A 25,893-nucleotide genomic window follows, 5' to 3' on the forward strand; every position below is an offset into this window, starting at 1 on the left:
ATTCATTGTTATTATATTAGGTATTAGAACATAATATAATACCTACCAACGCTTTTTGCTGGAGCCAGGCGAGAGACCCTTCCTAAGCAAAAAAAAGCAAATAACAACATAACTGAGACAGAGACATAAACCATACATATCATGTAAAAGGCTCTTGTAAAGTATTTAATATATTGAATAAAACTGCAGATCATTGTAACAATAATATATTTTTATATTACTTTGTTGAAGGGAAAGGTCCTGAGGAAGTAAGTGATTCATAAGGGGAGATATCGAAACAAGAAAAGGGAAAAAGGAACGGCAAACACATATATATAAAAACGATCTGATGTCTACCATACCGAAGGAGTCGGTAGCTAAATTTGTTGTATCTGATACTATGGGAAATGAACAGAAAGTGGAGGCTACACCAACACCATCTCTGGTAGCGGAAGACGATGACGTATCTTCATTGAATGACGATTTGAGAAGTGTTAGTGGGAGCAACCAATTGAAGTCACCTTCTCGAATGAGTGTTGACTCGATAAGCCTGCGGAGGAGTTTTGACTCGCAATCGCATTTTGGTGGGCGCATCAGTAATCGAGGTTTTGGTTTTGATCACACACGTCATAGTGGGTCCATGGATTATTCTCCCATTGGTAACAATTCCATATATGAGATAGTGATGAACACAAGGAGGAAAAATTGGTTGACATATCCATCTGTGGCAGATATACCGCCTATTACGCTAACTAAGAATGAGTTACCAATGGGCTGGAAGGAGAAGATTGACTCTTATAGAAAAGCGATAAATTCCGAGTACTCTGTCTTCAAGGCCACGAATAATATAAAGAGTGTCAACCGAATGCAACAGATCAGGCAATTCAGTGATAGTAAACTAAACCCTAGTGATGAAAATGAGGACGGTTATGAGGATAACATGGATTGGAATGATCAATTGCACGCTGCAGGGGTACCAGAATTCTATCTGGATGAAAATTTTAAATTGGATAATCCAAGGGTATTTCATAAAGTACTTGAAGGGATTGAGTTACAGCTTGACAACCATAGCATGAGTGGAACTGAGGAAAGAGTTGCTGGTTACACAATCTTACGTCAAAAACTTAATGAATATCTGGACGTTATTGAGAATCTATTGATTAAAGAAATCTCAAAGTCTTCGCATAAATATTACAGAACCTTATCCGAAGTAGATAAGCTAGAAGAAAGTATAAAAAGCTGCATGGAGACTCTTGATATATTGTCAGAGTCTCTTCATAAAATTGATAAAGAAGAAATTCAAGTTCGTTTAGCTAAATTAAAGAAGATTTGCCAAAGAAGAAATGTGGAGAAATTGGAACAAGGGCTACTGCAAGTAAAACTTGTACTAGATAAAGTGAGTGAATGCCAAAAACTGTATGAGGAGGAAAGATTAGAAGACTGTCTAACATTAACCAGTTCAATCAATAGTTTAATACATGGAGATAATACAGATAAAGCTGTCCTTGAGTGGACTCAAAAATGGCCTTTCAAATTGGTTGATTTGAAAACGGTTCCTGCATTGTCTGACAGTAGGGAATTCATAACAAATATTGAGATTGAGATAGGTGGTAAATATTCATTGAAATTGTGCCATATATTATTGGATGATATAAACCAATATTGCCAGAAGTTAGATGAGGGTCTCACTATTGATTATTTGAAGAAAACTACTGGCGATAAGACGCAGTTTGTCTTTGATGACTCGTTTAGAAACGATGTAACGGAAGTTATACGGAAACTTTATCGTTGTGAGGAATTAACCGGAGCGTTCGATCTATATCAAGAAAAGACTTTGACTGAACTTAAGAGTTTTCTAAAGAGTTATTTACCTCATGAATCTACAAATAATAGTAATGGATCTGGTAACAACAACGAATCCTCTGAAAACAATAATAATGAGAGAACCAATAGCAATGCAGCATCTGGATCTAAACTGGCACATTTAATCAAGGAGCAGAGTGCTGATGAGTTTGTCGCCATGTTGGAAAAGATATTCCTACATGAAAGTATTGCATTAAGAAGACTTTATGGGCACCAGAAACTGCTCCTGGATATTTCCTTGACAGAAATGAATTCCATTAGTGAGCCAAACGAAAATCAACACAATATGATTACTCAGTTAGATATACGATCAGGTATTAATGAGATTATACATATCATACAGTTACGGACAGGGAAGATTATCGCAGTTAGAAGAGAACTTACGAGTGCTTTAAAATTTAATTATTTTTTGAAGTTCTACGATACCTGTGTTTCGTTCATTCAAGAATGTGAGGCTTTAACTGGTGAATTCTTAACTAAATACCTGAGTGACGTCCTAGCTTCACAAGTTAAAAGTTACATTAGTCAATTTGGGCCAAGAAATACAAGGAAGATGCAGGCAAAGATCGTCAATGAAAAATGGACACCCGCTATAGTCAAACCATCAATACAGAAATCTGTAAATGAGATGGTATCAAGTAATGAGCTCGATCCATTATCGTGGACAAAACTCTCTGAACTCTTCGAGGAGACTGTGGAGACATCTACTACTGATGATGGTAAGCCAAGCGGTGGGCATAGAAAATCTGTTGTGGTAGGAGATAAGACATTTGTGGCTAGTGAATCTTTGCTGATGAATCTGACTTATCTAAAAGAATTGATGATTTTGTCCCTAAATTTGCCATCATTATATCTACCCTCACTAGAGAGACAATGTTATGACTTCCTAAGAGCGTTCAATTCTACAGCCATGAACTCTGTAGCACCGCAAGGTCAAATTGGGAAAACAACCAAAAATTTATCCATCATGGGAGAATCTTTTGATTGTCTTTACGAATTTGTAAACATTGTACAAAAATTCTATCAGAGGTTAAGCCAAATATTTAAGGACTACAGAGCATTCCCTGATTCTTACTACAACGACCTCCGTGCACAATATAGATCAGGCTCAGATAAACTGTATCAAGCACATGCTCCTCCTCCTCCAGCACCTTAGCCATATAAAACAATTTGGCGAATTAATGAAAAAAAAGTATATATCTCTAAACTTTTAATCTACTATAATACTAATATATGATTTTCTAATAGTACTATATCTAATAAGTGCTATTGCTGCTATCGCCATTGTTATAAACTACCAATACTATTGCTTAATTCAATCGGTCATATGATAATTCGTTTTTTGTGATATTCTATGTTTGGTGAGTTTAATTTCATTTTGTTTTCTTAGCTATTTTCATTTGACTATATCTGAGCTTGAAAGCTTGGCGGTTAACAACTGTCACAAGCTCGAGTTGAGCACTTTAAGGCTATTAATTGCATTTGCTGAGAAGGAATTAGTGGAGTTATAGGTACTTTGTTTCCCATTACGCAATCTTAGCTTTATTTTTTGTGCTGAGGATTTACGCTAATTTCGTGCATATATTAAAGGTTACTGATTACGTGATACGGTTTATTATTTCTCTGAAGGTTTATCAGATTAAGAAGCTGTTATAAAAGTGAACAGATATAACGATGGGTAAACGTCATAAGAAAGAAGAATCAGGTAAATTGAAGCATAGCTCGAAGAGTAAGAAGCATTCCACAGAAAACAACAAATGGCTTGACTGGAAGCTGAAAGATGACGATAGCAACGCAGTTCCTGAAGGTATGAGTATTGCAGCAATACAAGCGGTGGATGAGTTTAAGAAAAAACGGAAGCACAATGATTCTGACAAAAACAGTAAAAAGAAGAAACATAAACATAAGAAGCACCAGGCAGAGAAGATAAAAGGGAAGGATAAGACTGATACTGAGGACTTTAATGTGGATCCAGCTTTGTCATCATTGGGTGCACCCTTTGAAACAGGAGAGGATGTGGATGCTCACAAAGAGAAGGAGAATCATCAACTGGAGGAGGAAGCCGCTGTTTCCAATAACAGCTCCAGTGGAGACAGCTCCAGTGATATAGACGAAGAAAATTTTATGGATGCGAACAGTACATTGATACCTGAACCTATTGAGCATCAATTGGCATTTGTAGGAAGTCCGAAGAAATATAATTCTGACAAGAGCAGTTCTGACCTTAATGATATTGCCCTCAAGGCATATTCTCATGTAGGCTCTCATAATAAACCAGCACCAATAAAAGGTAGTTCAGAACTTGACAAGGCTTTTGTGGTCAAAAATTTCAGTGATTCCGTTAGTTTAGAACCACTTTCTGAGAGCATAAATAATCATTCTGGAATCTTGAGTTCATCAATGCAGTCAGCAGGTAGGGGCTTTGATGAGAAGGAGGATGAGTTGCTTGATAAGTATATTAGTGAGTATCAGCAACTTAAAAATTTCAATAGAGAACAACTCTGTGATAGGATATGGAATAATAATGGTCAAAGAGATGAGTTTTGGAAAAATATATGTAAAATCCTACCATACAGGAGCAGGTCATCTCTATATAAACATGTTAGAAGAAGATACCATGTATTTGAACAAAGAGGGAAGTGGACTAAGGAAGAAGATGAACAGCTTTCTCAATTATGTTTAGAAAAAGAGGGTCAATGGTCATTGATTGGTAAAGTTATGGGCAGAATGCCTGAAGATGTTAGAGACAGATGGAGAAACTATATTAAATGTGGTAATAAAAGAGCATCTCAGAAATGGACAACGGAAGAGGAAGAACTGTTGAAACAAGTCATTACAGAGATGTTGGCGGATGCTGTGAAACATCAAAAGAAATCGGAGGCCGAACTAGACGGCATTCAAGACGGAATTCTTGATGAAGATGATAAGCACAATCAACTTATCACAAGGGGACCAAAGGGGAAAAGAATTAGTGACAACTTAGGCTTCACTGATGTTATTAATTGGACCGTGGTCAGTGAACTGATGGGTGGAGCGAGATCCAGAATTCAATGCCGCTACAAATGGAACAAGATGATAAAGGATGAGGCTATCAATAAAGTGAAGGGGATAAGCTTACCTGAAAAGAAATGGCTGATTAACAATCTTAAGGAACATCAATACACACACCAATCACATATTGATTGGGAGTCTATTTCAAAAGAACAACCAGGACCAGGCGAATGGTCGGCTCTTGAACTAAGGCTATGTTACGAAAAATCTAGAGAACCAATTAAAGACATTAAAAATAAAACGGTAACCAAGATATGTGAAGAGATTATTGTTCATCTTGAGACTGCTTGAACTAATACTTGTTAGATATATATAAAAATTCTTTTTTTATCTTTGTTTTTGCCATGTTCTACTGCATTACCATGGATGTAATTATATATAGAGAATATTCCCGCATATTTTGTTTTTGTTTTGAATACGATAAAATGTAATATTATGTCTATAGCATTATCGCGTCAATAATATTATGTATAGCAGTAACTATGGTTAAAAAAGTGCCTTAGTTATTTTGTATCAGGATGTTCTAGAAATAGCATCGTACGTTATTAGCCCTTACGTACAGTATATTATATCTACAAATATAAATTCTCCTGATGTGAGAGATGTAGTAGTTTTTTAGATTATATTTTGTTAAAGTTAATTATAATATAGAGAAAAACAGTTTGATTTTTTGTTAGATGAGTTGTGCTAAAGTTATTATCTTCTATTTAACTTAGAACTTGTGGAATTGCTTGTTAGCCTTACCGCTGGCAGCAGCAACCTTCAAGACGTTGAATCTAACGGTCTTGGAGATTGGTCTACATTGACCAACAGTGACAATGTCACCGACTTGGACACGGAAAGCTGGGGAAACGTGGACTGGGACGTTCTTGTGTCTCTTTTCGTATCTGTTGTATTTTGGAACGTAGTGCAAGTAGTCTCTTCTGATGACGATGGTACGGTGCATCTTGGTGGAAACAACGGTACCGGTCAAGATCTTACCACGGATAGAAACCAAACCAGTGAATGGACACTTCTTGTCAATGTAAGTACCCTCAATAGCGGTCTTTGGGGTCTTGAAACCCAAACCAGCGTTCTTATACCATCTCTTAGTTCTTCTAGAGGTCTTGACCTTTGGGTTGGTGAAGATGTGAGGTTGCTATAGTAATTATTATTTCTTTTCTCCATCCTGAAATAAAATTCTTTTGAAAATTTTCGCTAAAATATAGCAGTAATCAAATTTTTATTTTTTTTATTATAGTTGAAGAAAAAAAATAGATTAAATGTTAGTAAACATAGGTTCACATTAAAAAGGGAAGGGTGACATTTTTAAAGCTTTTTGAGAACTTTCTTTTTGAATATTTAATATTATTCTTCATCAACATTTATAGAATTCCGTCATTTCCTTTTGTACTATTATCATTTATACAGCATCCTCTATCTCATTTCATTTTCATATCTTCTCTCTCAGAGTTGTTGGCTTGCATATGCTCTTTGGTTTCCTTATTTGATTTCTTAGCTATATTACGTTTTTTGTTGTTGTTTTTTTCATCCATTATAACATTCTGCTACTCTCCTTATATCTATTTGTATGGCTCCACAGCTTAACGCTTTTTATTGTATTAATATTCTTGTTTTTTTGGCATATCATATTCAAAAAGTGTTCTCAATTCTAGTTCTCTGTTTGTGTCGGTTCCTCTTCCATCATAGTTTTTGCGGTTTTATAGTTATTCATACCTTTTGGAAAGCTCTTTCAGATTGAACAGTCAATTCAGTGGACATCTTGGCGGTTTCTTGGTTCCTTTAACACTTTTAATCAAAGATACTGTAATATAATACAAATATATTCATATATATTTAATTTTCAATCAACATCATCATTAGGCCCTAATCCTCCCACACCTCTCTCTCTGCCAACGTGAGAGTTTTCCAAAGCTGATGCTTTACCTGGCAAAACGAGGACTCTCTCTCAGCTTGTTGAGAGAGAACATACCGTCCTGCCTAGAAAGGAAGGCTATTCTCCCCTCCCAGCTAGAGAGGAGAGTCCCAGCCTAGCTCTTCCTCTAAGCTCTCTCTCTCTCTAACCCTCCAGTATCTGTCTCTCTCTCTACTTACTCTTTCTCACTACTCTCCAGTATCAGAACCTCTCTGTGTAGGGGTTTTCCACCGGTGTGAAGAGATTATTTTTTTTTCCAGTTTGAGGGTTTTGAGATTGATACTGGCCTTGCTCCTACACTGCGCACGCTCTTGGTGTCTGCGCACAGCACTGCATCTGTCCAAACCCTCCCCGCTAGCCTGAAAGAAAAAAGATGCGATGATGTCTAGAAAACACTGTACAACAAAAAACATGATTGCACATTGTTCGGGTAACAAAATGTCGTTTGTTTTTTTTTTCAATGTTATTTTCCCGTACACGCATGGTTTTCTATTTTAGGAAACTGAAATTTTTTAGATTTTTTCAGAAATAGACGATTAAAGAGAGCGATAGCTTTATAATGTACGGATGTTTTAAGAGAACATTCCTGGGCGGGAAACAACAAGTCACAAATTGTTGAGTAGGGTAAGTTTATCAGATGATACTGAAAAGGAAAAAAGATAGATTGATAGTATATATAAGGTATATAATATATGTTATAAGTACATAGTTTTAAATATATTGTTTCTTAGTATAGACAATTAGAGTTTTTTTATCATTAAAATGTTATGTTATATTTTTATTCAATAAAGGGTTGTTTTTTTTTTTGTTTTTTTTTTTTATAGAAATCTAATAATGTAGTATGATGAAATAAATCTTTTAAACAAAAAAAAAAAAAAACGAAAAAAAAAATTTGGATTATGGGTTTATAGTGCTAATTTTGTTATTATTCTTTGTTTAACTTATTTCTTCTTGTTGGAAGTAGAGTTCTTTGGTAGTTCCTTGGTAAATGGTAGGAACTCTGGTTCACCTGGGATGAACTTTCTCAAGACTTCTGGGACGACTAGACCGTCTTCGGTTTGGTAGTTTTCTAGAATACAACATAGAGCTCTTTGTGTAGCGGCCAAGGTAGAGTTCAAACAGTGGACGTACTTCTTCTCTCTGTCACCCATCTTCTTGATACCGGATCTAATTTCTAGGTTTCTGGACTGGTAGTCAGTACAGTTGGAACAGGAAACCAATTCCTTGTACTCCTTTTGGTATGGGAACCAAGCCTCCAAGTCGTACTTCTTGGCGGCAGCGTTGTTCAACTCACCGGAGACGATACCAACGACACGGTATGGCAACTTCAATGACTGGTAGAATTCTTCTGAGTTGTTGATCATACTTTCGAATTCTTCCCAGGACTTCTCTGGTTCGGTTATACAAAATTGTTCGATCTTCTCGAAAGCATGGACTCTAAAGACACCCCAAGCGTCCTTACCGTGAGAACCGGCTTCTCTACGGAAACAAGAAGAGAAACCAACGTAACGAATTGGCAATTGTTCTTGTGGCTTCTCGAACCATTCACCACTGTGGTAAGCGGAGATTGGTTGTTCGGAAGTAGCGATCAAGTACTTCTCGTCTTCACCGTCGATGACCTTGTACAATTCTTCGTCGAATTGGGATAGTTGTGCAGTCTTGGCCATGACCTCCTTGTTCATCATGACTGGGGCCTGTAATGGGATGTAACCCTTGCTGGCTAGGAAATGTAGACCATAGTTAATCAATGCTTGGTTCAAGAAGACACCGTAGTTTCTGAAGAAGTAACCTCTGTGACCAGAGATCTTGACACCACGCTCTGGGTCGTAACCATCTAGTCTCAACAAAATCTCGTGGTGTGATAGAGCAGCTGGCTTACCAGTAACAGAAGCAACATCACCTACTTCAGATAGACCTTCTGGCTTCCAGGTACGCACAAGCTCGTTGTTCTCTTCGTCGTTAGAAACGACAACAGATGGATGAACGATGTTACCAATTTGGTTGACCTTGTTCTTCAAGTCATTGTCCTCTTGTTGTTCCTTCTCAGTTAGCTCCTTCTTCTCCTGGGTCAACTTCTCCTTCTCAGCCAACAACTCACTAGCATCTTCCTTAGCCTTGAACTTCAAACCAATCTCCTTTTGCAACTTGTTCAATTTCTTGTTCAACTCATCCAATTCAAATCTAGTCTTAACCCAGTCCTTGTACTCAGCAATAATCTCATCAACCAACTCAACTTTGGCATATCTGGCCTTTTGAGATTGTCTAATCAACTCTGGGTTACCACCTTTCTCCTCAATAAACTGGTTAATATCCAACATTTTTTTTCTTTTTCTATTGTTGTTTTTGCTTTTTGTTTGGTTTAGTTAGGTTTTACGATCTAATTGTTTAACAATAATCCATAAAAATAAGTAAAGATTATACAAAAAGAACTCTTGCTTATTACCTGTCACACAATCAATGGGTTTTTGTTTTTTTTCCAAATTTTTTTTTGTTTTTTTCTCAATATTCGTCTTTTTCTTTGCTTTTTTTTGGGTTTTGTCCACTTTCTTTTGTCAATCCCAGTTCTTTTTTTCTTTTGCCTCGAATATAATGCGTAAGCTCAATGACAAACCACCAAAATATATAAGGTTTTTGCTATATGTTGTAATAAATATATTAGATACGTGTGTTTTATGTGTATGTTTAATTATGGTGGACCCTATTGTAAATGTGCAATTTTACTCCCCTCTACCAACCATTCCCACCCATTGACGTGGTCTTCTGGCGTGTTCAAATTAATTTCACCAACTAGTTCTCCATCACGTGTATGATAGTCCAATTGATAACTCAATAATGACAAGAAGGATAAATGGTCCAATAGTCCAGTGGTTTAAGACGTCGCCTTTACACGGCGAAGATCCCGAGTTCAAACCTCGGTTGGATCACACTTCTTCTTTTTTTTTTTCTTTCTCATTTCTTTCTTTTTTTCGTATGTAGTGTTTTAAGGATGATTTACGGTTTTATTATTATATGTCAATTATATAAAGTGTCTTTGATTATATGCTTGTAGGAGGTGGGGGGGGAGGACAAGGCTCTACTTACTTTTTTTTGATGGATGTATTACAATGAGAATTTAATAAAAGAAGTCATGGTATTTGAACCTGTGTCGTTAACGGTTTATGATAGGAATATATGGCACTTGTTTAAGAAAGGACCAGCTGTAGGAGAGACTCCGCAGGCTATGTTCCCAACAAATATACGTTACATATTCGATGATGATGAGGATATAAGTATACCTACACCAAGTAATAATGGAATCAATATGACAAATGAAGCAGATGGGGTGGAGAATGTCATTATACTGAACATTGATGAAAAGGGTGACTTGGAGAATGTGGAGTTGATCAGTGATAACTACGAGATGTTGTCCTACAGGAAGAGTAGGCCCGTGAACTTGGCAGAGTCTCGGTCTTTGTCACGGTTTAGCGAAGTTACACCAGATAATGATAATGATAAGGGCGTTGGGGTGGCACACAGACAGCCCATGCGAGTTGAACTCGAGCTGGTCTCGGAGTTCAAGGATTACACAGCTATGTCTCTGGACGATCTCAAACTAGACGAACTTACAAGGATCTTCTCTATCCAGAATAAACAATTACAAACGATATCTGACTCATTACTTAACTAAAAAAAAACAAAAAAAAAAAACTGTTTCTGTTTTTTGTTATTTTTTTGGCCTTTATGATTATTCGTTTAATAAGTATACATTTTAATTATGCTAAAAATTCAACATTACACTCCTTTTTGGAGTTCTATGTGCTGCTATATATATATTATATCTTAACGCTTCTTCTTGTTCTTGTTTTTCTTTTTACTCTTTGCAGAGGTGGTTGGAGTAGCGGCTGGGGTTGGTGTGGAGGCCGGTTTGTTCTTATTACTCTTATTCTTCTTACCCTTCTTATTGTCTTTTCCCGTGGTTACTGTGACTGGTTTATCCTCTTTGATGTCCTTGTTCGCTAATAACTTACCAATACCTATTGTGTTCACTATCGGATTCACTTGTGCTTTCCTGATCAACTTCACGCTTCTTTTACTAACCTTGTTATCGTTCGCTAGCTTTGCCTTCTTTACGACATCCAGATAGTTACGTCTCTTTGCAACTTTACTTACCGGATTCATTGACACACCTCTGGGACCCAACGCATTTAACAGCCGCGATACTTCCTTGTTCTTCGTGGTCTTGAACTTGTACGTGGTAGATAAGTGCGGATTATGAGTACGGAATGAAACATGGCTAATATCCTTACCACCTTGGTATGTTACCGATATTATAGAGTCAGATGGGTTAGCTTCAAACAGCCTCACACTGTTGTCGATATATGTGTCAATTGGTTTCACTGACATCGCGGCTTTCTCTCACTAATAGTATTTCCCTTTTTCACTTGGACGTGATTCTATAGTTAATATCAGATCTATATAACGAAATGTATACCCCTAGCTTAGCATCAATAAAACATCTTTACCCATTATTCCTATATTGCGGTAAAACTTTGTAACCCTCTTTCGTCCTCTTCACCAAAATTCGAAAAAGGTATGTGGAACTAAATCCTTATATACGTACAGTCACATGTACAGGCGGTTAATTGGTGGTATACCAAAAACATAGTGGTCACAAAAAGAAGAAGGTGTATATTAGTAATATTATGTTGTATTTGATTTATATGTAGGAGCATGGATATATTACGATACTAAAATGTACAACTACATATTTAATATAGGTTATAGAGATATATAACTATATATAGGATTTAGGAGAACAAATGGAGGATAATATTAGTAGTGGTACTGATACAACGTACCGGCGGTCAGGGACTTTTTCTGCTGATTTAGAACCACTTCGATTTAACGCCAGAGGTCGGGTGTTGATCAATGACGTGACTAATTTTGACCGTGAGCAATTTGAACGGTACTTGGTGAGACCAGCCTACGTCAAGGTTTTGCAGAGAGGGTCTGACAGTGACTCGCACCCTTTCAGCAGGCTTTTCCTGGCACAGGAGATGAAGCTACATCCAGTTGCGATAACTGTCTCGGGATTCAGTCCCGATGGCAAGTTTTTCTGTACCGGAGGCAAAGACGGTTCTATCAAGGTTCTCAAGGTGCTGGAATCCACATCGGAGAAACTCAGTTTGAGTGATCTGGAATGTGAGCTAACAGGTCAGCGACAGATACAGTATGCACCTTTGTTCAACGAACTGGACATCCTTGAGTTATCTGTAAGCGGGTCACAGAGTGAGGTCCTCGACGTCTCGTGGTCTAAGAACAATTTCCTGCTGAGCTCTTCCATGGACAGAGCAGTGAAACTGTGGGCACCATTGAACTCCGATAGTCCTGTGATGGAATTTCTACACCCAGACTTTGTCACCAGCGCCAAGTTTATCGATCTCGACGACCGTTTCTTTGTGAGCGGATGCCTGGACCACCATGTACGGCTCTGGAGTATCACTGAGAACAAAATACAAAGCCAATACGACTGTGGAGACCCCATCACCGTGATCTCGCTGTCTCCTCGAGGAGGTGGACTCACGGTGGTGGGCACTTTCACAGGGTATATCTACGTTTTGTCCACACCAGCACTAAAGCTAATACACCGATTCCATGTAAAAGCAATAGCGTCAGCATTCGATGGCAGTGAGGACCACGATTCAATACAGATTACCGGAATAGACTGGGTCACTGAAGACGAGGATAGAGACCAGAGGGTCGAAGACAACTGCTACTCGGTATCCCGGGTAGTGGTAACGTGTTCCGACGCCCGGATCCGCCTCTTCAAGCTCTCAGAGAGAGCACGACACGTAGAGCTACACGGCTTCCGTATAGAGCACTACCGACACCGCGCCCACCTGTTCACGTGGAACCACAAACCCTTCATCTACTGCAGCAGCGAGGACCAGTGGCTATACGTCTGGAGACTGGACCCCCACGAGCTGGGGTTTTCCAATTCCCATTCCCATTCCCAGTCCGTGGCAGTCGCAGTGGGAGCAGACACGCATAGTAAGAAGAAAAGGCACTTCAGCCGCCCACACAGCCTCTCCTTCCACGCACACGACCACCCTCTCACCACAGTGTCCATCGCCCCACGCACAACGCTCAAGATGGTCTCACAGTCCAACGACTTCATCTACGAGTTCACAACCCGCTGCCACTTCAGCAGAAGCGGGTATTACATAGCTGTCGACGACACAGATGCAGACGCAGACGTAGACGGTAAAGACGTAGACGGTGAAGACGGTGAAGACGTAGCGCTCCAAGAGGAAGAACAACTCCTCCCTCCGGACGACATCATCGGCCCGATCCTCGTGACCACCGACAGCTCCGGGTCACTCCGGGTATTCCGTATAGACCTACACGATACAACACGTGACACACTCCTACATGTGTTCCATACGGCCATAAACACGGGAACCCCTACGTTATAAGTGACTCTCTTTCTTTTATATCACTATTAAAAAAAAAAACGAAGAGAGAACCGGTACCGCTTTTGCTTTTCAATCTGTTTTTCCCGAGCCCGGCCCACTTTTTCTTTTAACCTTTCTGCGACTGTGTATAGAAGAGCCGGAACCGGAGTGACCTCCTGCAGGATATTCTAAGAGACACACAGTCAGAGACACACAGTCAGAGACACACAGTCAGAGACACACAGCTTAGCCCTGGATCCCTAACCATGAAGAAAAAGGCCTTAATACTAGGCTCTATCATACTAGTCATTTTCCTATTGATATTGATGAAAAAATTTATCAGTCATACTTCATATATCACATATATATATGTGTGTGTGTATTGCATCTATCTTTATCTTTATCTATACTTATATCTATATCTACATCTACTATCTTGATCTTGCATCTCAATTACAAAAATAAAGTAATATTAAATATTAGAGAAAGAAAAAAAATGGCGAAAGGTGATGACAAAATTCAGAAGACTGCTGCTCAGAAGGTGAGTAAGTTTGGTTCTTTCACTGCGGGTGGTATTGCTGCGTGCATTGCCGTCACGGCTACTAACCCAGTGGAAGTGGTGAAGATTAGAATGCAACTGCAAGGTGAGTTGATGGCCACTGGGCAGAGGATATACACCAACCCATTGCAAGCAATGGGTGTGGTGTTCCGCAACGAGGGTGTCCGTGGGTTACAGAAGGGGTTGGTGGCCGCATACATATACCAGATTGCCCTCAATGGGTCGCGGTTGGGGTTCTATGAGCCCATCAGAGGTATGCTGAACAGCACTTTCTACCCGGACCAGGAGTCTCACAAGGTGCAGAGCGTCGGTATTAACGTATTTGCTGGTGCGGCCTCCGGTATCATCGGTGCTGTGATGGGGTCTCCGCTTTTCCTAGTGAAAACGAGACTGCAGTCGTACTCGAATGCGATTAAGATCGGGGAGCAGACTCATTACTCCGGTGTATGGAACGGGCTGCATACTATCTGGAAGACCGAGGGTTTCAAGGGGCTTTTCCGCGGTATCGATGCCGCTATGTTGAGAACTGGTGCTGGTTCCTCAGTTCAACTGCCAATATACAACACCGCTAAACACTTCTTGCTCAGACACGACATCATGGCTGATGGGCCAGGTCTACATCTAACTGCATCCACGATATCCGGTCTCGGTGTCGCTGTGGTGATGAACCCTTGGGACGTTATCCTAACTAGAATATATAACCAGAAGGGGAACAAGTACAAGGGCCCAATTGACTGTCTCGTGAAAACTGTCAAAATCGAAGGTGTAACCGCGCTGTATAAGGGTTTCGAAGCTCAAGTGTTCAGAATCGCACCCCACACTATCCTATGTCTAACCTTCTTAGAACAAACCATGAAACTTGTGCACGCTTTTGAAACAAAGGTTCTAGGTCATTGATAAAATTAATCAAAACTCACAGAAATTATAAAAAAAAAAAATAAAAAAAAAGACAACAATTTGTTATAGACTTCATTTTTTACTATTCAGCATTCTCATATTATTTCTATATAGTTTTAATTAAAATAAAACTCACAAGTGATTTTTTTTTCTATTTGGGTCTCTCTCGCAAAAGAAAGGCAATTCTATAAGTAGACATAAATCAGTTGATAACAATCTTTTTAACTACTCTCTTACGTTCCTTCTTGGACTTTTCATGTTTCCTTGCTTCATCTATCTTCCTTAAGTAACTAGAATACACAACGACCTCGGCAACCAGCACCAGTATCGCAAAGAACAGACAGAGCAGCACCCGGTGGTGCACCTGTAACACATGAGAGTTCCGCGACCAGTACCAGATCGCTACTACAACTGACACTACACTGATCAGTATGTTGAACACCGTAGTCACTTGCTCCTTGATCTGCTTGTTCATCTGCGCGGGAGTCAAGTCATCGTCATCATTATCTACGAACATGTTAAGTTTCCGGTGTCGTACTATTTCCTGGTACTCCATTTCATCGAGAGAGGCTCGCAGCTTCTCCAGGTCACGCCTGAATTCAGCAGAGTACCCGCTACGCGGCACATCTCGCCCCCTAACATGGAACTTTAACCCATGCAACATATCTGCCAGTCCTGAGCTACGCTCGTCACCATGTAGTTCGCGCTCGTTCGCCAATTCCCAGTCGCTATCTGAAATATACGCGTACAGCTCCCCAGCGGTTATATGGCCCCGCTGCACCACCTCAGCGATCCGCTGAGACTCTGCCTCTTGTGTCATCCCGGACTCTTGAGACATCCCAGACTCTCCCTTCAGCCGGCTCAACGCCAACAACCGCCCCGCCAACTTGGGCGTCAACTCAATCTCGAACATTTGTAAAGTATTATTATACTTCTTCTTAAGCTTCTCTCAAATCCGAGTGTTCTTACCCTCGAACTTCTTCAAAGATCCATAACGTTCTTAATTGTTCCTTCGGCGTGGCAAGCTTTTAAACAGAAAAAATATAAGGGAAAATTTGCTGTGAAGGGGGATTTGTACCCATAGGATTATAAAAAGGGCTTTCAAACAACGTCAGTCAGAAATTGGGATAAACGAGTACTACTTAGATAAACCGAAGTACAACAACTCAATCAAAAAAAAAAAGATATGTCGAAAGTTTTAACTCCAGAAGTTGCGTGGGCGCAGAGATCTAGTGAGACGGATGCCGAGAAGAACTACTTGTTGATTACGGTGAGTATTCCTGATTGTGAGAGTCCTAAGGTTACCATTGATGCTAATACTCTTGATCTGGAGGCTATCTCTAAGGGTCATGTTGGTGATGAGGCTCAGCACACTTACAAGTTGCACATTGACTTGTACAAGGAGATTGATGCTGAGAAGTCCTTGCACAAGGTGGCCAATGGCCAACACTACTTCTTGAAGTTGTTTAAGAAGGACCTAGGGATAGAGTACTGGCCACGTTTGACCAAGGAGAAGGTTAAGTACAACAACATCAAGACTGATTTCGACAAGTGGGTCGATGAAGATGAGCAAGAAGAGGTTGGTGCCGATGCCGGTATGCCGGGCGATATGGACTTCAGCCAGATGATGGGTGGTGCCGGTGGCCCAGGTGGCCCAGGTGGTATGCCAGGTATGCCAGGCGGTATGCCAGGCGGCATGGATTTCAGTCAAATGATGGGTGGTGCCGGTGGTGCTGGTGGCATGGATTTGAGTGCACTAATGGGCGGTGCTGGCGGCGCTGGCGGTCCAAGCATGGAACAATTGCAAAGCATGCTTGCTGCTCAAGGTGGTCTAGATGGTGCTGAATTCGGTGAAGAAGAAGAAGGTGAAGAAGAAGGTGAAGAGGAAGTTGAAGAGATTAAATAAAGCTAGAATTCTTCATTGCTTTTTTTGTTAATATATTATTACCCTTTATGTTTTTATCGTTATTTTATTTCATAACTTCACCCTCTATATATATATACTATATTGAAATAAAATACTGAAGAAAAGGAAAAAGATTATGTTAGTAATAAAAAAATATTATGTTATAAAAAATAAGCTATTTGTTTTTTTTATTATGAATGCAATTAGTATTTATTAGATGTTGAAGCAGTTAAATTTAAGAAAGTAAAGCTTTCCGTAATTATTTTTTATCAGGAAAACTTTGATCTTGATTCTTTAAAAGTTGTTTACAAATTCCAAGTCGTTTACTATTTCTTGAATATATTTTGATTGATAAATATCGGTGCAGTTCCATCGTTGGTTTCTTCTGGTCAAAGTATGTTTCACGATTTCCTTCGCAGAGCAATCTTCGTTCAGTAACTTATTCCATTTCCATTCGAACCTTGCTATTCTGTGCGCTGTGGGTCTATTCCTTTGGCGAGCTGATGAATTAGGCAATGGATCAAATGGTAATCGGTCCTCTAGAAGTGAATATAATATGACACCAAGCGCCCAAGAATCGGAAAGGTGGCCGTCATATGGCACACCCATCAAAATCTCTGGAGAAACGTAGTCTTCTGAACCACATCTAGCGGTACACATTTCACCTCGTTCAATCTTCTTACTGAGACCAAAATCTGCTAACTCGATGAAATTCTGTTTAAAGTACAATGGTTGGTCTTTGAATTCGGTTATATTTTCGAGTGGGAACCGGAGGAGAACATTCTCGAGCTTTAAATCTCTATGTATGATATTTCTGTCGTGTAAATATTTCACAGCTATTACCACCTCAGTAAATATTCTTTGAACCAGCCACATGTCAAGGTTACCGGAACATGTAGCCATGGCGGCTAATAGGTCTCCGCCTGAACAATAGGACATTATCAAATTACAAGGCCCCAGTTTTTGCCTTTGGTTCAACATATCATATAAAGGCCTAGAGCTTTGCATGAATATTGGATCGTTGACACCAAATAACTTAACAATACAGGGATGATTTATTGAGTTTAAAATAGAAATTTCTCTAGTTAATGAGTTTTCCAATCTTCCGAGAAGTTCGGTGATATTTGGTGACTTGCTGGTAAGATGTTTCACTTCGTCTGGGTATCTCATCCTTTTGACGGCTACTTGAAAAAGCTCTGGATCATTTTGATCTAGCGATTCATATAACAGCACATCACTGAAATTTCCAACACCGATGGTTTTAACTTTTCTCCATTGTACAGGTTGATTGTAGTGGTTAATCCGGTAACCTATAAGCACGAGATTGTTGTCCTCTTCAGTTGCTGTCTTATCTCCATCGTGATGTATTGGGAAACCATCTGTATTGTGCGGTTCTTCTTCTGTTACTGCAGGCAGGGATGATATACGTTGTTGATACGTATCTATTGGCGGCAGTACTTCCGAAGCAAGTCTTAGAGGGATAGTACTGATTATTTCATCGATAGGTTTCTTATTGCCTCGTCTTTTATTCACATGGATCTTATTATCCGAAGGTGTAAACTTTCGTGGGGATACATTGGCTATGGCTGGTGACATGGGACTGTAGATCATTGGTGTCGGCAGCTCAGTAACATTCTCAAATGTGGGTATAGAAACACTCAGTGGTGTTACTATCTTCCCATTTTCATCATTGAAAGTAGTATTTGTAGTGTCATCACTTCTACCTGACACACTTACGTTTTCATTCATTGGTGTTCTATTTTCATCATCTGTAAAGTTACCATCCATATCCTCACCAGAACGTTGTGCATTAAAACCATTGTCAAAACCTGTCTGGGGAATCCTAGGAGTTTTAGGGTTTTGCTGATTCATTTCATAAGACATTTGTTATTCATTAACTTGCTAGTTTTTATTGTAAATGCTATTAAAATGAGAAATGATAGATTTTGAAGATATGATATGCCGAATATTATAGCCGCAGTTCTATCGTTATAATTTTTTATTGCACACCAATTGATGAGAAAGAGTTATATGAGCAGATTTGTATAACAGAATTGGTAATTTTCCAATGATCTATGTACTGTTCTTAAAATGATTTACAGTATTAGACTGTTGAAAGAGAAAAAAAGACCTTTAAATCCCTTTTTTTTTGATTGGAATACCTAAAGGTTATTTTCTAATAATAAAACTGCAATACAGTAAGCCTTCTAAGTATTTAATGCCATAAATTTGACTTACATGTAGACTCGTCTCTACCAATAACTCGACTTTGCTGTGTTTGGGCTTTTTGAATCAAGGTTTTCTCATCGGATTTTCGCATCTGCGTCTGTTCTTGTCTTTTTCTATAGGGCGGCCCCATCCTATTCGGGGCTTTCACCTAATTTAGCCTTAAAAGAAAATTAATATATTATTAAATTGTGCATCTGTTGAGATTCGAATGGACAATGTCTAGAAGAAGCAAGACTCTAATATGGCTATACTCTTTTGATTTATAAATGTGCGAAGAACTTTTTTAGTATTCTTTAAACTGTTTACTCAATATAATGTCGTAAGTGCTTGTTGTGTATGTTGCAGGGTACTGACGTGTCTATTTAATAAAATCAATAAGAGTGAGCTGGTTATAAATATAAAATATATATATACCTTTTTTTATTATTTTTTTGCCTTTTTCATTAATTTTGTTATATCACCGGCACCGCTGGCTTTTCTCTTTGGAGTCTTCTTCTGCTTGACTTCGAATTTCGCCAATTGTTCTTTCCTGGATTTTTCTCCCTCTTTCTGTAACTTAGCATTCTTTTCTTCTAATTCTTTCAGCTTCTCGGTATCTCCATCCTCTATGGTCTCTAACCATTCTAATAGCTTGATTTCTTCACCATACCCAGCGTCGTTAGGTTGTGGTGTTTCTAAAACTATAGGTATGCCCTTCAGATGGTCATAATGAGCCAGTATTCTGAAGAATTCAAGTCCTAAATAGCCAAGTCCCAGCTTTTCATGTAAATCTCTATTTGCTCCCAACGGAGCTTTTGAATCGTTCAAATGCACTGCCGCCAGGTATTTGAAACCGATAATATCGTCAAAGTCCTTCCAAAACTTATCAAAGCTCTCCTTGCTGCCTATATCATAACCAGCAGCAAACGTATGGCAGGTATCTACACATACACCTATACGTGATTTATCCTCCACCATGTCAATAACTTTCCTTAAATCCGCTAAATTACTCCCAACAAGATTACCAGTTCCTGCCATATTCTCGAGAACAATTTTGACGAACTTCGTTTCTTTTATGGCTCTATTTACATAAGAGGCTAGCTGCTTTAGTTGTTCCTCATGATCTCCCTTCAGACTGGACCCGGGATGGAAGTTGTATAATCCCACACCTAGTTGTTCACACCTGGTTAAATCATCGATGAATGAAACATAACTCTTTTCAGCCTTCTCTAACTCTGGATTCGCAAGATTTATGAAATATTGTCCGTGTGGTAACACGTCCGTAAGTGGATCATAACCGTACTTCTCACAGTTTTCTTTGAACTTGGCAATTTCTTCCTGTGTGAAAGCAGGAGAAACCCATTTCCTGGGTGACTTTAGAAACATCGCAAAAGAATTACATCCGGCGTTATACGCATTGGTTACACTATTAGAAATCCCACCGGCACCAGACATATGGGCACCAAATTTATATTTGGAAACCGTTGATCTCACAAAAGTACTCATGTAGCGAAACGTATTGATAAAATTCTAAGGGTAAAGCAAAAGGAAGATCGAAAATTTAGATAGCTGTTGCCTGCTGGTTACTACTAGTATAAGCTTCTCTTTAGGAGCTATATAAATGGAATTAATGCAATCAGATACTCAGGTTGTCTCATTTATCCGATAGTTGTAGTGTTTTATGGGGATCATCATTAGATGCTCATCTGTAAAGAAAAAATTAAAAATCTGACAAATTTTGAGAAGGGCAAAAAAAAAAAAAAGAAAGAAAAGAACGAGAAAACGATGATCATAAATCCTATTGCTTAAATAATCAGAAATAGTCAATTCGAATTAATTTATTATTATATTAGGTTATTTATAATGTACAAAGCACTATTCTACTTTTCTTGTAGACTAATGCTACATGATTCGTGAAGGTTTCTGATAAGAATAAAACAAAGAGATTTCTATTTCAGAAAAAGAAAATATGAATAAAGTGTAAATGTTTGTGTTTTGGAACAAAACTATTTAAATCAATTTTTTTTTGTGAGTATTTGGTTTAAAGGGAAAGTTACCTCTTTTTCCCCACTTTACCCTTAGTCTTTGCATTCTTTTTAGCTAGCTTTGCCTTATCAGCAGCTGCTTTTAATTGTTCCTTTGTTTTTGGTACAACTTTGAAAAACCCGTCTAACCTTCCTTGAACACCTGATTTTAATCCCTTTTGTAATCTCTTAATACCTGATCTGACTCTTTCCTCACTGAACTTCTTCTCGTGACATAAATACTTGATCAGTTCTTCTTCATTAGGAGGGCTCCACTTCAAATTGATTTCATCAGCGATAATTACATCTGGTTGTAGGAATAGTTCTCTGGCTTCTTTATATGGCCAGTTCTCAGGAACTTTCCATTTATTATTGGCTTCTCCAGATTCGATATATTCTACTATCTTCTCTAGTGAACCATGTTCCTTCATTAGCTTCAAAGCAGTGACGGGCCCAACACCTTTGATGCTATCACAGTAATCACATCCTAACATGATACCTAAGTCAATAAACTGTTCTAATGTTAAACCCAGACCTTGCAAAACAATTTCTGTATTAATCTCGTGAATTGGTTCCTTTCTAGCCTCGGAAAATGTCAAATGTCTCAGGAGATAGGGAGTCCTGTAACAGAGCGTATCCATATCTTCACTAGCGGCAGCATATACTTTGCCCTTCTTGGCCAGTTCAGCACATTGAGCCTCGGCTTCACCTGGAGCATTCACAAAGGGAATACCCATCAGTTCCAGCAGTTTTTTAGCCTCATCATTATGTTCTTTCGATACCTTAACTAATCTTCTCTCGTGCTTCATTTTTTCTGCCTCCTCTGTGGCTTCAGCCAATTTCTTTTCTGTCTCTTCCCTTCTACTGGTTCTTTTATTCAATTCGTGAGACTTTAAAGTTGGTGGCTTACCATCAAAGACATAACATGGCTTAATACCATTATCTATCATTCTCAAAGTTCTATAGAACATACCCATTAGATGAGAAGTAGTTTCACCTGATTCATTAGTCAACTGGCCACCATCTTGTTGTCGTACCGCAATTAGAAACTGATATAGAGACATTGAGGCATCGATTGCTACTTTACGGCCAAAAAAGGCCTTAATATCACTTTTCCTAATGGCCAACGGAACATTTTCTGAAATAATGGAATTTAAACCTTTAATACCCATTTTATCTCTCTATTTATTATCTTTCTTGTTCTATCTTTGTTACTATTATATAAGCAACTTGTCCTGAGTTTCTTTTAGTATATTGATATATATGTACTTAAAAGTTAGTTACATGGAATATAAGAATAATTAGACTCAGACGAGCTCATCGAATTATTATTTTTTTTTAAAGGGTGCTAATTCTAACGCGTTTTCTTTTATTTTTTCGTTAAGCCTTTTATTAGAGCTTGACATACGTTTACGCGTAGTCACGTGATAAACATGTTCATATATTATAAAGAAATATTTATAGGGTATTATTTATATTTGAGGGAATTGTTTTTATGTAGTTATCGTCATGTTTTAGTGCACTTAGTACTAGATTTAGGGATGTTTTGTTGATTCTTAATGTTTAATAGCTTTGCTAAGTATAATTCTAAATTAGAGTAGATGATACATAGAAACAAAACACGCTACAGATAGCATGACTACAAGTAATATATATTGATGCAGCTGTATAGTTATTTTGATATTCCTTATAAGAATCGAATCGACATAAAGGTTTGATATCATGTGATTTTTCTTATTTATATGCGATCAGAATATTTTATGTTTAGTAACTGTATTGATTACATCTCCACATAGCAATTTCTGGAATAAAAAAATAAATTGTTGCAATCATTAACTATGTTCTACTACATTTGTAATTTATGTAATACCCAATGTTAATGCTTTGCCAGCAATATCTTTAGTGCCAGGTGTTAGAGTTAATTAATAAAAGATATTAATGTGAAAAATTTATTTGATTGCTATTATACACTGTAAAACATGCAAGATGCATATTTCTAGAATTAAAAAAAAAGTATAGATATACTAAATATATTTACTAACCCAAATAGAATTACAATAATAAAAGATTTTATTATAATTCTTATAGTACCCAGAATGATTTTTTTATTATTATTATTAATTTTTGTTGTCATCAAATCACATTAACAATAGAATTGAATGTTAAGAATAAACTGCAGTCTAGAAGAATAAAAAGAAAGATTAAACGAAACCTCATTAAAATGATACAACCAAAAAATAACAGAAAAAAAAAGTTACAAATTACGGTTAATAATTTGTATGAAACTCATTGAGATATAGCACAAACTTAAATCATACAGGATGACCTAAAAAAAATGAAAATGAATTTCCTTTCCTGTTCTTATTTGATTCCACTTTCTGGAGTATTCGATTAAAGGAATATAAAATTCCAGATTTCCGATTTTATATTCTTTATGTTTAAGCCTGAGTGGAAGAAGAGTACTTGGTAACAGCTCTAGTACCTTCAGAAACGGCGTGCTTAGCCAATTCACCTGGCAAGATCAATCTAACAGCAGTTTGGATTTCTCTAGCGGAGATAGTAGACTTCTTGTTGTAAGCAGCCAGCTTAGAGGCTTCAGAAGCAATTCTTTCAAAAATATCGTTAACGAAAGAGTTTAGAATAGACATAGACTTTTGAGAAATACCGGTGTCTGGGTGAGTTTGCTTCAAAACCTTGTAGATGTAAGAAGAGTAAGTCTCCTTTCTAGCCTTAGTTCTCTTCTTACCGTCAGTAGATGGGGCGGTCTTCTTAGCGGCAGGCTTCTTCTCGGCTGGGGCTTTGGAAGCAGGTTTCTTTTCAGCTTTAGCGGACATTATTATTTTATATGTATTTTGGTTTTATTTTTTTTAGTGGTGTTCTTAATTATAGAATAGAAATAAATAAATAATAACTTAATAAAAAAAAATTAAATAGAACATATAACAATATATTATTTTATTTTACTTGGATATATGGAGCCCTTATATATCTTTTTGATTCCAATCAAAAATAATGCAAAAAAAAGTTATGTAAATAAACCTAAACAAATAATAATAAAACAGTGTATATGTGCACAGTTGTACCCTTAGAAAAAGTACGCCACCTTCTTTTACACACACTATTTCAGCAGTAAGACATTGGCCCTACGGCGTTTTTGGTAGAAAAAAGATAACGAGCCCATTCCCACTTTTTTCCTAAGGTTGTTAGACCCCCCCTTTGTCTCCCCTCACCTTCTCGATTCATAATAAAAATACAAGATCTAACCATCATACTTGAATCGATCAAAAGAATCACTTACACATACGTTCCAGAAATTTCGCTTTTATTATGGTAAAGCGACGGCCACATCATGCGAAAAAACTGGTCTAATCTCTTATCCGCGTTTCTGGTCACAACAATTGAAAAAAAGGAAACCAATCGCCTAGAAAATGTAGTAGGACATTACTTCGTATATGATAACAAAATGAATTTTTCGCAAGATCTCAAAAAATTGGTACTTTCCGTAGCTTTTTTTTTTTAAAAGAGTTCGCGAGTTGAGGGAAAAATGTGGGACGCGACATATATGATTCTTTCGATCGATTTCAGGACAATAGAAGGTGTACCAGTTTTTTCACATTTTATTATGGGTAGATGAGGTGAAAAAATGGGAATGACGAGGGGGTGGGGGAAAAAGAAAAAATAGTGTAATGGAAAAAGGCTGTGATAGAGGAAGTTAATTAGGGAGGCGAAGTTGTCGTATTCTTAAGAGGAATAGTGCAGGGAATTGTACATTGAAAAAGAAAGGCATTACGTATATTTTTGTTTTTTGTTGTGTTTAGGTATACTGCTAAAGGGGAGGGGGGGACAAGCGGCGACCTAATGGCACAAGACCTATACTATACTGTTCTATTCATCTTGAATGCAGTTCTAAAAGAAATATATAAATAAGAAGAGTATTTCTAAAAAGTATATAAGTAATAGGTTTCCATTTCTTTCCATTTCTCTTTCTTGTTGATAATTAAAAGATATTACACAAAAATAGTAACAATAAAGTATTGAATAAGTTTTTATTCTACACAAAAAAATACTATAATCAAAACAAACAAACAAATATAATACATAAAACATGTCCGGTGGTAAAGGTGGTAAAGCTGGTTCAGCTGCTAAGGCTTCTCAAACTAGATCTGCTAAGGCTGGTCTAACATTCCCAGTCGGTAGAGTTCACAGACTTTTGAGACGTGGTAACTACGCTCAAAGAATTGGTTCTGGTGCTCCAGTTTACTTGACTGCCGTCCTGGAATATTTGGCTGCTGAAATTCTAGAATTGGCTGGTAACGCTGCTAGAGACAACAAGAAGAGTAGAATTATTCCAAGACATTTGCAATTGGCCATCAGAAATGATGACGAATTGAACAAGTTGTTGGGTAACGTTACTATCGCTCAAGGTGGTGTTTTGCCAAACATTCACCAAAACTTGTTGCCAAAGAAGTCTTCTAAGCCATCTGCTTCTCAAGAATTATAATTTGCTAAACGAAACCAAAATTTTTTTAATTCTTTAATGCCAGAATTTTTATCATTTTTTTAATTTTTTTTCCATCTATTTCATCAGAAATCCCCAATAATCAACTAAAAAGCACCCTTTTTATTAAAAATTCTTTTTTTTTTTTTAAAGCTACCAATAGATTAGAAAGCGGGATCGGGGGGTACATTATTTTTTTTTTCCTTAACTTTATTTCCATGTTTAACAATTAATGCAAAAGAAATTCAGAGAAAAAAAGACAAACAATAACAAACTTATATCTTTCCTTTAGGTCTGTTTTTATTGCGGTTTTTTTTATTTTTGTCTTTCATTTTTAAATATTAATTAAAATTTCTTTAAAAAACTCTATAACAGAGAAAATAAAGAAGTATGTACTATAAAATTTATTCCAATGTCCTTTTATTTATTTATCTTTCTTTTTCCTCTCTTATATCAATGATCGTAGGCATATCCGAAGAACATATGTTTATATAAAATGGTTATGCATATTTTTGCCGCCAAATGAATAAATACTGTCGTGCCCAATTATGTAATCACG

The 25,893-nt window shown here is 37.6% G+C and overlaps 14 protein-coding genes across 14 annotated transcripts; 7 read left to right on the forward strand and 7 right to left on the reverse strand.

The window, feature by feature from the left end:
* Positions 1-328: 328 nt before the first annotated feature.
* VPS54 (Vps54p) lies at positions 329-2,998 on the forward strand (the record flags this gene model as incomplete). Its single annotated transcript, XM_071054389.1, has 1 exon — positions 329-2,998. The coding sequence occupies one exon, from the start codon at positions 329-331 to the stop codon at positions 2,996-2,998; it is 2,670 nt and encodes an 889-aa protein (XP_070909082.1).
* A 518-nt stretch (positions 2,999-3,516) lies between these two features.
* Positions 3,517-5,184, forward strand: NSI1 (Nsi1p; the record flags this gene model as incomplete). The annotated part of the gene is made up of 1 exon (XM_071054390.1): positions 3,517-5,184. The coding sequence occupies one exon, from the start codon at positions 3,517-3,519 to the stop codon at positions 5,182-5,184; it is 1,668 nt and encodes a 555-aa protein (XP_070909083.1).
* A 2,565-nt stretch (positions 5,185-7,749) lies between these two features.
* On the reverse strand, positions 7,750-9,126 carry SES1 (serine--tRNA ligase SES1; the record flags this gene model as incomplete). Its single annotated transcript, XM_071054391.1, has 1 exon — positions 7,750-9,126. One exon carries the CDS (start codon positions 9,124-9,126, stop codon positions 7,750-7,752), a length of 1,377 nt encoding a protein of 458 aa, XP_070909084.1.
* An 809-nt stretch (positions 9,127-9,935) lies between these two features.
* ATG31 (Atg31p) lies at positions 9,936-10,475 on the forward strand (the record flags this gene model as incomplete). The annotated part of the gene is made up of 1 exon (XM_071054392.1): positions 9,936-10,475. The coding sequence occupies one exon, from the start codon at positions 9,936-9,938 to the stop codon at positions 10,473-10,475; it is 540 nt and encodes a 179-aa protein (XP_070909085.1).
* A 152-nt stretch (positions 10,476-10,627) lies between these two features.
* Positions 10,628-11,191, reverse strand: SRP21 (signal recognition particle subunit SRP21; the record flags this gene model as incomplete). The annotated part of the gene is made up of 1 exon (XM_071054393.1): positions 10,628-11,191. The coding sequence occupies one exon, from the start codon at positions 11,189-11,191 to the stop codon at positions 10,628-10,630; it is 564 nt and encodes a 187-aa protein (XP_070909086.1).
* Positions 11,192-11,607: 416 nt separating this feature from the next.
* DGR2 (Dgr2p) lies at positions 11,608-13,263 on the forward strand (the record flags this gene model as incomplete). The annotated part of the gene is made up of 1 exon (XM_071054394.1): positions 11,608-13,263. The coding sequence occupies one exon, from the start codon at positions 11,608-11,610 to the stop codon at positions 13,261-13,263; it is 1,656 nt and encodes a 551-aa protein (XP_070909087.1).
* Positions 13,264-13,738: 475 nt separating this feature from the next.
* OAC1 (Oac1p) lies at positions 13,739-14,698 on the forward strand (the record flags this gene model as incomplete). The annotated part of the gene is made up of 1 exon (XM_071054395.1): positions 13,739-14,698. The coding sequence occupies one exon, from the start codon at positions 13,739-13,741 to the stop codon at positions 14,696-14,698; it is 960 nt and encodes a 319-aa protein (XP_070909088.1).
* A 202-nt stretch (positions 14,699-14,900) lies between these two features.
* Positions 14,901-15,611, reverse strand: VPH2 (Vph2p; the record flags this gene model as incomplete). Its single annotated transcript, XM_071054396.1, has 1 exon — positions 14,901-15,611. One exon carries the CDS (start codon positions 15,609-15,611, stop codon positions 14,901-14,903), a length of 711 nt encoding a protein of 236 aa, XP_070909089.1.
* Positions 15,612-15,884: 273 nt separating this feature from the next.
* Positions 15,885-16,604, forward strand: SBA1 (Hsp90 cochaperone SBA1; the record flags this gene model as incomplete). Its single annotated transcript, XM_071054397.1, has 1 exon — positions 15,885-16,604. One exon carries the CDS (start codon positions 15,885-15,887, stop codon positions 16,602-16,604), a length of 720 nt encoding a protein of 239 aa, XP_070909090.1.
* A 294-nt stretch (positions 16,605-16,898) lies between these two features.
* On the reverse strand, positions 16,899-18,488 carry PRR1 (serine/threonine protein kinase PRR1; the record flags this gene model as incomplete). Its single annotated transcript, XM_071054398.1, has 1 exon — positions 16,899-18,488. The coding sequence occupies one exon, from the start codon at positions 18,486-18,488 to the stop codon at positions 16,899-16,901; it is 1,590 nt and encodes a 529-aa protein (XP_070909091.1).
* Positions 18,489-19,256: 768 nt separating this feature from the next.
* Positions 19,257-20,318, reverse strand: APN1 (DNA-(apurinic or apyrimidinic site) lyase APN1; the record flags this gene model as incomplete). Its single annotated transcript, XM_071054399.1, has 1 exon — positions 19,257-20,318. The coding sequence occupies one exon, from the start codon at positions 20,316-20,318 to the stop codon at positions 19,257-19,259; it is 1,062 nt and encodes a 353-aa protein (XP_070909092.1).
* A 547-nt stretch (positions 20,319-20,865) lies between these two features.
* RAD27 (multifunctional nuclease RAD27) lies at positions 20,866-22,008 on the reverse strand (the record flags this gene model as incomplete). Its single annotated transcript, XM_071054400.1, has 1 exon — positions 20,866-22,008. The coding sequence occupies one exon, from the start codon at positions 22,006-22,008 to the stop codon at positions 20,866-20,868; it is 1,143 nt and encodes a 380-aa protein (XP_070909093.1).
* A 1,266-nt stretch (positions 22,009-23,274) lies between these two features.
* Positions 23,275-23,670, reverse strand: HTB1 (histone H2B; the record flags this gene model as incomplete). Its single annotated transcript, XM_071054401.1, has 1 exon — positions 23,275-23,670. One exon carries the CDS (start codon positions 23,668-23,670, stop codon positions 23,275-23,277), a length of 396 nt encoding a protein of 131 aa, XP_070909094.1.
* A 1,271-nt stretch (positions 23,671-24,941) lies between these two features.
* HTA1 (histone H2A) lies at positions 24,942-25,337 on the forward strand (the record flags this gene model as incomplete). Its single annotated transcript, XM_071054402.1, has 1 exon — positions 24,942-25,337. One exon carries the CDS (start codon positions 24,942-24,944, stop codon positions 25,335-25,337), a length of 396 nt encoding a protein of 131 aa, XP_070909095.1.
* Positions 25,338-25,893: the final 556 nt, after the last annotated feature.

This window comes from Nakaseomyces bracarensis, assembly GCF_045282275.1.
Source record: "Nakaseomyces bracarensis strain CBM3 chromosome Unknown Scaff13_0, whole genome shotgun sequence".
NCBI classification, from domain to species: Eukaryota; Fungi; Ascomycota; class Saccharomycetes; order Saccharomycetales; family Saccharomycetaceae; genus Nakaseomyces; species Nakaseomyces bracarensis.